The following is a 12,094-nucleotide window of genomic DNA, read 5'->3' as shown; positions in this document are numbered from 1 at the left end:
ATGTCATATTTGGGTTTAGCCTGAGTATTTAACCAGAAATCTGACACAGGGTTCAATCAAATCATGTTTTCAAAGTGAGTGTATTTTATCTAAGTCATAAATTGTTGACAATGTGACAATAAATAAGTAGTTAAAGTGCTGTTAGGTATGTGGGCATATCAAACGTATTATAAAAACTGTCACATTGAATAGATCACACTGGATTTTTGGTCCCATAGTCGTATATGTCACATTTAATATGTATTTTTTAACAGGTTTCTTCCTGTTAAAAGGGAGTTTTTCCTTCCCACTGTCACCAAAGTGCTTGCTCATAGGGGGTCATATGATTGTTGGGTTTTTCTCTGTATGTATAATTGTAGGATCTACTGCACAATATAAAGCACCTTGAGGCGACTGTTGTGATTTGGTGCTGTCTAAATGACATTGAATCGAATCACTCCATTTCTACATGGATTCATTGAAACCAGTGAATCTTCTTCTAAATTCAGTGTTAACATATATTGGACAGCCACATTCAAATGTCTGCGGTAGGCCAGTATCTACCAATAGCATCACCAGCAACCTTCAGCTGAAATGGGAATATCACCTGACTGTTTCAAACCAATGAGAGCATATTAATCTATTTTACCTACATATGATCAGAGAGCAGTGCAGACTGCCTGCTCTCATGCATATTTAATGTTTAGTTGGTGTCTGTGGCAGAGAGTTCTTACCCTGCTGCCTACATCCCATAAATCCCCTCAGTCCCACGAGGCTTCTGTTGTGCTGCCGCCTACTACCACATCCGGTGATTCTCCGACTGGATTTGGGCCGAGACAAACTTCCCAAGGAGCCAGCCTCACTGTTAGCATTTACAGAAGCGATATGGTGACGTCTTTATCGTGTCCTTCGTTATCAGAATGGAGAGCCACGTAAACTGAATCCTCTTCCTCTGAGCAGAATTAAGAACCGTCTCAGTGCGTTTAATATGGATTTGAATACACTTGACCTCAGGACATTTTTCTTCAGCGTCAGTGCGAATGCAGATCACTGTTTACAGATCACACTCGGCTCGGCCCCTCTGGGTGGGAGCAGGTTTTGGCTCCCACTCTTTGTCTCCACACCGCTGTCCACAGGCTACGAGGCTGCACAGCATGCTAACATGTGGCATTTTGCCTGTTTCACAGATTTAGATGCCCTTTTTCTCCTCCTAGTATTCTGCAAATGTCCTCTCCACAGATCCCTACCCTTCCACTGACTTTATCTCCTCTTTATTTGTAATCAGCATTCAGTGCTGTTCTGTAATCATTGAAGCGCTTTGAAAACACGGCCAAAGTGACAGCCAGGCAAGCACTATCCTGCACTATTGACTGTGTCAAAGGTCATTTGACATTCTCGTAGCCTAACAAGCCTCTCCACATGAATCTCATTAGGTGAATGTATCCATATCAAAACCAGAACGGACGTATTGATCAGCGATATTGTCAGGAAAGGGTCAGCAAACTGATTCGCTGCTCGACCTGTATGTGACCATAATGAGACTGTTTTGCTCTAAAGTAGTGAATGATTTTTGTCATCAGTTCATGGTGACAAGTTGTAGAGGCAACAACACAACAAAGAAATGGAGGATTTTGTGCTTTTGGACTGTGTGGATTGGTCTGATTGCTTACAGCTACAAATGAGGCTCACTCAGGTGTTTTACTGCAACACTGACTGACAGCATGTGTGATGGTGTCCTCTTCTCAAAGCAAACTTATCAGTACGTCACACTCGTCATGTCCCCTTTTCTTTATCAGTTGCACTTACTGCTATCTAATATGCTTCACTTAAGCACTTCTCAGACGTGTGTTTATGTCGACATAAGCAGCGAGATCTCACTGAGGTCTCAGTAAAGTTCAGCAAGTTTAGCACGAAGCAATATTTCCTGTCCTCCTTATTTTTCTGTCCTGCCACATTTCCTCGTGTGATGTCATTCATGTCCTTTAAATAGCATTTGAGGAATTTGGAATGTGGCGTCTGTGTAGGCATAGCATTCACGTCTATTTCCTGAAGTCTCCGAGAAAAAACGAAATCTCTTAGCGCCATATGTGAACAGGCAGAGAAGCTGTTCCTGTGGTAAAATCAAAGATGGAGGTCAGTGGAAGTGCAGCACGCTGTATGGATGTGGTGATGCCATAAAAACAGGGTTAAGTTTTTATTTGTGTCCAAGTCAACTGAGGGATTATTTCATGTGAATAATTATCTTCTAAACAACTGTCCCACTGAAACAGCTGCTGAACAGTGGGCACCACATTTGTACATCCACGTTAACTTCTGAATTCACGTCATAAAGCAGTTTCAAATCCACAAAGCTTGTGTGGCGATGTGCAGTCAGCTTCCCATCGCTGTCGGCCTGCACGCAACGCCTGGTCGGTCACTAACCACTCTGAATTATGTATTGGCTCCATTTGAGTCTTTGCTCAGGGACATCCATTTCTTTGTGGTTAACATGTCTCAGCTCTTTATTCTCTGGCCGAGTAAGAGCCGAGGAAAGTGTGAGCCCACAGCAAAGACAGGAAGCTGGGGTCAGCTGTGCATCTATAATGGCGTTGCAGATTTGCAACAGTTAAAAACTAACAACCTGATTACCCCACATACATATTTTATGAGTTTTTTTTACTCAGAAGTACCACTGCAGGACTTGGTTGTGCATTAGCAACAAAAAGTCTAATTTGAGCCTGAGAGGGTTAAAGGGAAAGTCAGAAGGTCATCATCAGGATTCGTTTATTTTCATCTGATATCTGTACAAACATTCAGAGCAGCCATTCAGTCAAGAGCCAGACCAGCGGCTGCTGTTCCTAAAGGGTCGACCAGCTTGACAAATGGGTCTGTGGGTATTGTAGGTTTACTGCAGCATGGCTGATCCAGCCCAGTTGGAGCACTTAACCCAGGGATGTGCACATCAGCTATATGTGTAATATGTTCCTTACATCAAACATGTTTCATTTGACTACACAAAGCAGCAGATATCCTCTAATTTGGTGTCTGACCTCATTTAAAGTAGAAGAGGTGTGGTACTGCAGGTGTGAGCGATTTACTCTGTCATCTTGTTTGCATGCACCTGTGTGCAACCAGGAAGAGGTGACTGTTTGTGTGTGTGCAGATACTCCATGTAATTTGCCTTTCTTCACACTGTGGTCGTCACTTTCTCACTTCTCCACACACAAATCATTCACAAAGCTGCTTCCACACCTCTGCTTCTTGTGTGGGAGTGATGAATGCGGATGCTACCCACACATATGGGCGTGTGCATAAATAGCCTCAGTTCATGCTGCAGTGGAAACATCAGCTCTAAATATGGAATCGTGGGATTAAAAATAGCACCATCATCCAGTCTTTGCAGGCCAAGCATAAGCTCATGTTTAATTCAGAAAACTCTGGTATTCATAACTCACACTTGCTTCACCCGTGACGCTGAACCCACTGTGGTGCTTAACAAGCACACTGCAGTAACACTGTTTCATTGTCAATTTGCATTTCATCCTTGTTAGTAAGCATGCAAATCAAATTAATCCCTCATCCCTGCGGGGACGTCACTGACACAGTTTGAAATGAAGTTACAGTCTCAAGGCCCGGTGGGAAGCGAGGAGTGATCATCATAGCTGGCTGTGGGGTAATGACGTCTGCTCCAAAGACAGCAAGCATGGCCTCTTCCTGCCATGTTCTTGACACGTGTTCCTGAATCATTTACTCCTTCACTGACATTGCTGAGCCCACCGACATCTCTTATTCATTCCATGAGGGCAGGAGGGCACCTCGTGTTTTCCCTCGAACATGTGTCAGCTTCTTCAATCGCATAATAACACATGCAGAGATATGCATTAATGCAGACTCTGACAGCTGAAGGTCAGCCGGCTCCACGGGGCTAAAAACATCCATGAAGTCCAAAGTAGAGGAGAGGAAGAGCATCGCTCAAGCCAGGCAACCAATGTGCAGGTCTTAAAAGTTAGCAAATAATAATTTCACACGTGTTGTGTGTTAAACAATAAACCACACTTCCATGTTTAACTTCGATCATTTAATTTTGCTGTATGCTTTACCTCAAAGATCGATTCTTGCACATCTGTTCAAAAATATCTTATAAAATGTGACTGTGTGGGTCTGTAGGTAGCAGCTACACGTCAGCCAGTAGTAGGTGATAGTTCTGCAGGTCAGGTCAAAACATCCTTAAACACAACCTCAGACACAGAGCCAGGATTAACTCCAGGCTGTTGGTTGGACTTTTATGGGATTTGTTGGAGACGGGATGAATTCTAATAATAAAGCGCCTTTCAAATAAAATTGAATTGAACTAATAACATGTTCATACAGCTTATTTTAGCCAATTTAAAAATGGGGCTTTGGGCAGCCTGTTGCAAAAACACATCATTTGTTCCTGTTTCTTTCTGTGAAGAATGTCAAAGATAGTTTGGCAGGAATGAAAACAGTGTTTTTGCACCAACAGTGTGATTCTTGTTGGTGCAAGCTGAGAGTCGGGCATTTAAGCATCGTGTGCAGTGTATTCATAAAAATGTAGGAAACTACAGAGAGGATACAGAAGAAATGGAGGGCTCTTCTTCTGCAGGTAAACAGTATCTGAGAGTCATAATTTGAAAGAACAGGAAGACCTGATGATGAGGACCTGAGAGAAGCATCTGCTCCTTTAACGTGATCAGAAATGTTCTCAGTCTCAAAGGAAACAAAGTCGACCAAACACCAAATGAATCATTCATCACACCGCACAATAACAGCTTCCCACTGCAAGCACAGTGCAGAATGGAAATCCTTACATAATTATTAAACAAACACATATTTGTTAATAGATTAACAAACCTGGTTGTGTGTTATCTCATTTAAACAGGGCTGTAACAATGCTCCTGTAAAACACTGCTCGTTTACTCCTTTTAAAGTTGTGGAGGGAATATTAAGCTCATCACTGCCTTTGTTCAGCAAACTGGATCAAAGTGTCAGAAACTAAAGCAAATGGAGTTTAGGGTTTCAAAATGACAACACTGACGTGTCATTTACAGAGCAGTCGGTGTATTTCTGGCACAAAGAGTTTAAAAACCCTCCATCTCTGTGTCCTGTGTCATATTAGCAGAAAAGCATGATGATATTGGATATGACTGTCATATAAATACACTGCATTTATTTCTTCTTCTGTTAGTCACACGGAGCCTTTACAACGACAGCGGATGAAAACGTGAACAGCTCTCTGCCTTAAGTGAACTTGTGATGAAGCAGTCAGCTGTTTTTGCCTGTTTCCCCTCAGTTGCTCAAACATCACAGAGTTATTTGTAGTTTTTAATCCTTTTGTACTCTCAGCTCCTCCTGTTCTGTAATGTTGTTAGAAAAAGCATCTGCGACACACAGAAATGTAAAATGAGGAATATGTAATATGTGAACTGATGAGCAGAGTCGAATTAAGTGCTCAAAAGCAAACATGTTGTCTTTGACAGCCTCGCAGATACATCCAGGATGACTTTAAAAATGACGATGTCATCGTGTTTGGATGAAGGTGACTGTGCCTCCGCAGCGTGAGCCGGGTCAGGACGGCGGGTGGTCGGCAGAGGGAAGTGAGAGATTCACAGAGGTGATAGACTGTAAACAGCTGTGGTTTACGTATTCTGATAAAAACTCTCGACTCCATTTCAGATGAAAGATCTGCTTTCTTTCCTTTTTTTGTTCTAAGCTTTATTTTAGTCTTAATCATCAGATCTGACTGCTCTATGCAGTCGACCTTTTTGTGGAAAACACACACTTTGCTTCACATGTAGTAACATCTGTTATTTTTGTCGGCTGTTCCTTATTCCAGTTAAGAAAGGACATTTTTGGCATTCGATGTCAGAAAGGCCACATCTTGCAGAATGAGTCGTCATATTCAACATTCAGAGTCTAAGATGAATCAAATATGATAGTGATTGTCCCCACAGCAAACCTATCGTGTCCTGATTCGAGTGACTGCCAAGATTCTGCTTTTTCCATCCATCCGTTCTCTTCCACTTATCCTTGTCAGGGTCGCGGGGGGCCGGAGCCTATCGCAGCTGTCTGAGGGCGAGAGGCGGGGTCCAGCCTGGACAGGGCGCCAGTCTGTCACAGGGGTGTCACACAGACACAGACAACCATTCACGCTCACATTCAAACCTGTGGGCAATTTAGAGTTTCCAATGAACCTAAAGCCACGAACTGGTGTCTTTGTGGGAGGAAGGCGGAGGACCCGGGGAGAACCCACGCCGCCGTGGTGCCGCCGTGCCGCCGTGTCTTAGATTTCATTTACAGAAACTATTTCAGGTCTTTATTGAAAGCTCTTTGTGTTTTCAACTTGTTGGCATTCATCAATACTCTAAAATAATATGATGTTTCTTACAGCGTTCGACTGCAAAGACTAATTTAAAGTTTGGAGATCAAAGCTCTGTGAGGTTTGTGCTTCACAGAAAACCAGCAAAGAAACAAACAGAATGACAAACATGCTTTTTATGTATTTCTACAGCAGTGAACTTATTCTGATGATCTTTCTGTATTTGTATGAAATGGATGTGCTGGCAGTTTGGAGGCTGTTTGTGAGCCTAAACGTCCCCCGTGTGTCGTCCTCTGTGAGTGTAAGTGGGCAAAGTGCAGATGGAAATTCCAGCGCTGCTAGAATGGTTCCCCTTTTCCTGTCTACGCCCCTGTGTTTCCTGCCTGCTGTACATGACTAGGTGTGTTGACTTTGAGATTGGAACATCGGACTTTGGGGTACATATTTGTCTGACTGTGGGAAAGGGTGTTGGTTTCTTTGGGTCGTTCGCCAACTAAACACTAAATCTCCACTTGGAGCTCGCTCGGACTCCTGATGTCAAATCAGATAGTGAGGTCCTGCTCAAACTGTGGTTTAGCCTAATTAAAGGCCTCCCAGACAACGTCTCAAGTCTTCTGTTGTCACAAAAGCAGCGTGCACTTACTCCTTGTGCTTGTACAGCCTTGTCATAGACCAGTCCACTGGCGCCATTAGCAGTCATGTGAGGAAGCTGCCCTTTCTAATAAGCATCTGTGCAGAGATGACCTTTTGGTGAAGGTGTCCTCACTTCCCGGGAAGTTAAATATATGTATATCTCTTTTCTACAGAATCCACAGCACGGATGGAGACCTGTGATGTGTCAGCGTGTCTGTAAACCAATCTCGGGGGTGCAAAATTACTTTGGAAACAGTCTTACAGGGCCCTGCCTCACTGCACCTGAACAATACAGTGGTTCATTCATGGATCAGCTCCTGCCTTCTCTCGCTGTGATGAAAATCAAGTCTTTGTAAGCCGCTGCAAAGATGAGGCGTGTGGAACTAGATAGGATGTAGGTTTATTTCAAAATAAAATCGTTTAAATGCCTTCGATCTGACTCATCCTGCAGCGGAGTTGAACAAAGGCAGGTGACATTTTATTATAAGGTTTACAAAATACTGCTGCTGCTGAATGATGTAGCAGGCGGGCTAATGATGGGTCTATAGCACAGTAAGTGGATTCATTTACAAGCAGAGATGGTTCACAAACCATTTTAAAAGCAGCAACAAGAATCAAAGGACTATGCTCATACAATAGTTTTGATTTTAGAAGCGAAATGTGAATAAAAACAGAATGTGATGACTTGAAGACTTTAATGAGAGTAGCAAACGTGTTAAACGTCTGATCTGAGAGAATGAACCCTTTTCTGTAACGTAACAGCTGATTTTGATGTTAGCAACTTGGGAAGGAGGAACAAAAGCAGGAAACCAAAAGAGTTTCTCAGAAGTGACGATGGGCAGAGGTTCATCAGTCTGCCGATTAGGCTGAACGTGATTCTGTAAAACAGTCATGATTCGGTCCTGCAAATCACTGCATGGGCTCAGAAGCACTTCTGGAAGTCACTGTCTGCAAACACAGTTCAAAGGTACAGGCAGGTTTTAGAGCAACATGTGCTCCCATCTACACGCTTTATTTTTGAAGGATGGTTTTGCATATTTCAGCAAGACAACGTTAAACTGAAATTTGCATCTAACACAACAGCGTGGTGCTGACCTGCCTGCTAACCCAGAGAGGAGACCTGGTTGAGCATCTTTAATCCCACATCACCGTGGAGGAATCAGCATTACTGTCCTTGAAGCCCTGCAGCTGGTCTCCTCACACAGCTACGCAGCAGTAAACATCTCCCCGGACCAACTTTCAAATTCAAAATGATCTTCTTTCTTAAAATGTTGATTTTCTCAATTCAAACCTTTGACGTGGTTTGTGGGATCTACTGGGGATAAAATCCGGGTTTGAGAGATTTTCAAATCATTGCACACTTTTCTTTAAATTTACATTCCTCACAATTTCTTTGGCATTGAGTTTGTGTACAACTGTAAGCCCCGGGTCCGTCTGTCAGGTTGATTTATTGCAGCAGAATGCAGTTAAAGTCTGGTGTCTGTGCTCCAGCAGCCTCTCCCCACAAATACGACACACATGGAAATGAGCAAGTGATGAGCAAACACACAGACACGTCAGCGCGCATTCTGCAGGTTAAACAGATTGACAGCGAGTCTCACAGGGTTTCCTCCATTTCTGTGATACCAACACTATCGATTAACATTTTGCCAAGCAGCACAAAACTGAAGCCTTAATAACTAAACACTCACTTGTCGGGCACTTTTTAATAAAGATTTTTCCTCCTAAAATATTTGAATCCTTGCATTAAAGTTACAAACAAACTGCGTTACAGATTAATATCTGCAACTCCAGCCAGAACTCATCTTTGCACTGAACATTAAAGCACTATTTAAACACACACAGATTCATGCTCTAGTTCTTGCTCTAGTTTACGCGCAGCCTCTAAATATCAGTCGAGGCGCTGCTGCAGTGCGAGCTGTCCTCAGATTCACACAGCGAGACGAAGCAAACGCCGTGAACACACTCGCTTGGCCGTGGCGTTACAGACACACAGAGACGCAGAGACGTGTGTGTGAATAGGTTTATTTGATTTACAGACCTGTACATTTTTCCATCAATCCACCCACGGGAGCATCACATTCCAGTTCTGAAAGAATACCCTTTAACTTCTCGGACACGTGTACTGACGTCCTCTAAAAATAAAAATAACTTCTGTTTTTTGTTTTTTTCTCTCTTCTGCTCAACATGAGTTTATTTATACAGACTCTTGTATGACAAGAAGCATTTCCTCGAGACATCACTTCAGTGATTGTTAACATACATTTACGACAGATAAAAGGACGGACTGGTGCTAAATCAACTGAATTTTGGCAACGTGAAACTCGGTCCGTGGCTCGTCTGATCAGAGCGGAAGTTCCTACTGATGACAGATGACGACGCGCCAGCGGCGAGAGGCCGGGCCGTCGATGGTGCGAGGCTGTGGCTCAAACAAATCCCTGATCATTAAATGTGCAAAAATGGTTTTGAATCTAAAAATAAAAACACATAAATGAGCTTAATATAAATTGCATCCTTACAATGAGACTAATGTGTCTTAAAAACAACCCATTGCATTTATTTCTGTGTCTACACGTGGGAGATGTCCAATCGTAATCCAGCTAATGCAAAAGGGGCGTGTGTTGTTTCAGTATGACAGGAAAAGGTTTCCAACCCAGTGACACATGGCTCAGTCTATTATACTGCAGCCTTAAATTTCCCTTTATAGAATATTCTTCAATATGTAACAAACAAATAAATACATTGCATCCAAGCCATCATTTACAATATATTAAAATCGCTGCATGATATAGCTTTATATATATATATATCTCTACTGTAGGTATTCAAAAAGTCCTCTGATAACATTACAAAGGAAAAGAAGATCAATAAATGGAAGGTAAGAAGCTTAGTTCGTTAAGAAGATGAAGGTGGTGTAAACACATCGGGTGGGACAGAATCACATTCAGAGAGCTCCACGCAGTTGGAGGAAGAAGCTAAAGCTAATGATCTGGCAGCAAGGACACAGCCCACACAGCACCCCCACACAGCCAGTGAGTCATGCTCACACATCAATGCTACAAGAACAACCTCGGAGTCTCCTTTTGTTCCTCAGCTAAGGTCAGTGCATCCTCTGCCTTCTGTGGTTCCTTCCAGGTCTGCAAAGTGCATCTTTCCCCCTTAAAAGCTGGGATTCCATTAGTGGCTCTGAGGTTTCACAATAATCACTTTCACCCTTCACCATAGCTTGTGTTATGTACAAGCTACATGCTATAGCTTCCCTCACTGACAATTGTTGTTTTGCTTTCTTTGCGAGAGATGTGTACCCATGGAAACGGCAGGCAGAAATAAAGCTCTTTAGGGGGATTCCTCATTCATCAGTTTGCAACGATACGAGCTCGCGTTTCCTGTTCCTGTCTGGGATTTTGATTCCCCTCGCTAATAAACTGATGGCTGCATCTCCAGCTCTTTCCAAAGATCCTTTCTTCTAATCATGCAACGGGATATCTGCAATTGGAGGGGAAGGGCCTCTTTTCACAATGCCTGTTATTGTAACCGCTGATGATTGGACTGCGATCCACCGTTAAGAGCGACTCGGTCCCTGTGTGGGTGGGTGGTGTGTCCAGAAATTCAAAACCAACCATCAGAGAGCGACCTCTTTAAAGGGAAACAGAGCTCACTGATAAGGCAGTGTGAAACAAAAAGGTTGGTTTCTTCTAAATGTTCTTAGTATTGCTTCTCGTGTACATAAACACACAGTCAAAAGACTAGCATGACATTGACTTTTGGAAAAAGCATGAATAGAATAAATTATAAATATAAATTATATAAACTATACATATCCAGTGTCCACTTTAAATTGCCCAGACTGCATCATCACGGTTAGGAAACAATCATAGGCAGTAACCTCCAGCTTCAAATCCGACATAAACAGAAGACGACAGACAAACAATCCGAACATAACGAGTTCTCATCCAAGTGGAAACGCAGACGGGGCTCAAAGAAACATCTGCAGGTGTGAAAGCTCCGACTTTAAGGCTCGTTCACTGACCTTTCCCAAAGCAACACATTTTTGGCTCTAGCTTGTTTACATGCATGGCAAAACTTTCACTGTGAAAATACTGGATTTATGGTGTAAACACTGAATTTGCTGTTACTGCGGTGAGACTGTGATGAGTAATGCGACATCAGTCACTTGTTTAAAGAGATAAACAACGCCTGCACCGCTGCTGCGTTTTCCTGCAGCTGCTTTAGCTTCAGCAGAGCATGCGTGGCTTAGTCGAATGCATGTAAACATAGCTAGTGATGAATTCACGAGGGCTGTTGGCGGTCAGTGCAAATCCGAAGGAATGTAATGATGCTATGGCACTTGTTGCAGATCGACAGCCGATAAGAGACAGACAGGCAGACAGACAGGGCAGGTTCGTGGTCAGCATTCAGTAGTTTAGCATCAGGAGGGCTTACGGCGGACTTGGCCTGCACCTTATCCTTCAAAAGTTCAGAGGATCCTCACAGAGGCGAGGAGGACACGATCCAAGTGGAGGGTGGGTTGAGCACCTTCTCACCGGGCTGTGGTTTAGAAGGAGGGGCAAGACGCTCCCTCTTTCCAGTTCCGAGTCACCTCAGCGAGACTGTAAAAAAACAGAGAGCAGCAGGAGCCAAGAGGAGGAGGAGGATGATGATGATGATCTTGGGGGAGGATGACTGGGAGCATAAAGAAGCCTTTCTTTTATCGCCGTCTAGTCATCCTTTGTCAGGTTTGGTTGTGCATTCAGGTAGCTCCTCATTTGCTCGTCACCTGAGAGGAAGAGAGAAAAAGGTGCAGTTAGAGCCTGGCCGCACCACGGGGAATTCTCCTGTAATTAACGCTGAGGTCGAAAGCTCCCGGGCCATCTGGTACGACCCTTCACACCAGGACCAGCCTATGACCTAAATATGCCAGCGCTTTACGCTTTGTCTAACGCAGATCCTCCCCAGTCTGCAAGCTATAAGCCACAGCAACCGCTGCTTCTCCAGATGGAGCCGTATATTCGATGTTGATGGTGCCTCGGTTTCTATGGCAAACATGCCATCGGCATACGCAAAGATTAATGAGGGAAGGGTTTGTTGAGGGTAAAACACGGTCATAACACGAGGCGATTAAATGATGAAGTGATTGAACGAAGAGGCCGGTGTGACAAGCCAATC

The 12,094-nt window shown here is 43.5% G+C and overlaps 1 protein-coding gene across 2 annotated transcripts in view; it reads right to left on the bottom strand.

Annotated features, from left to right (window-relative positions):
- Positions 1 to 8,937: 8,937 nt before the first annotated feature.
- Positions 8,938 to 12,094, bottom strand: part of spns2 (SPNS lysolipid transporter 2, sphingosine-1-phosphate) — a 61,514-nt gene continuing 58,357 nt past the window's right edge. For both annotated transcript variants that reach the window (XM_084941408.1, XM_084941407.1), the window contains exon 13: positions 8,938 to 11,705. Coding sequence is in view for 1 of the 2 variants with exons in the window: in XM_084941407.1 (XP_084797533.1) it covers positions 11,691 to 11,705 (15 nt within the window). In the remaining variant the exon portion in view is untranslated. The remainder of the gene's footprint in view (positions 11,706 to 12,094) is intronic.

This window comes from Perissodus microlepis, chromosome 10 (assembly GCF_051167445.1).
Source record: "Perissodus microlepis isolate ML-2025 ecotype Zambia chromosome 10, ASM5116744v1, whole genome shotgun sequence".
NCBI classification, from domain to species: domain Eukaryota; kingdom Metazoa; phylum Chordata; class Actinopteri; order Cichliformes; family Cichlidae; genus Perissodus; species Perissodus microlepis.
Note: the sequence above shows the minus strand (reverse complement) of the source record. Positions and strands in the feature narration are given on the sequence as shown.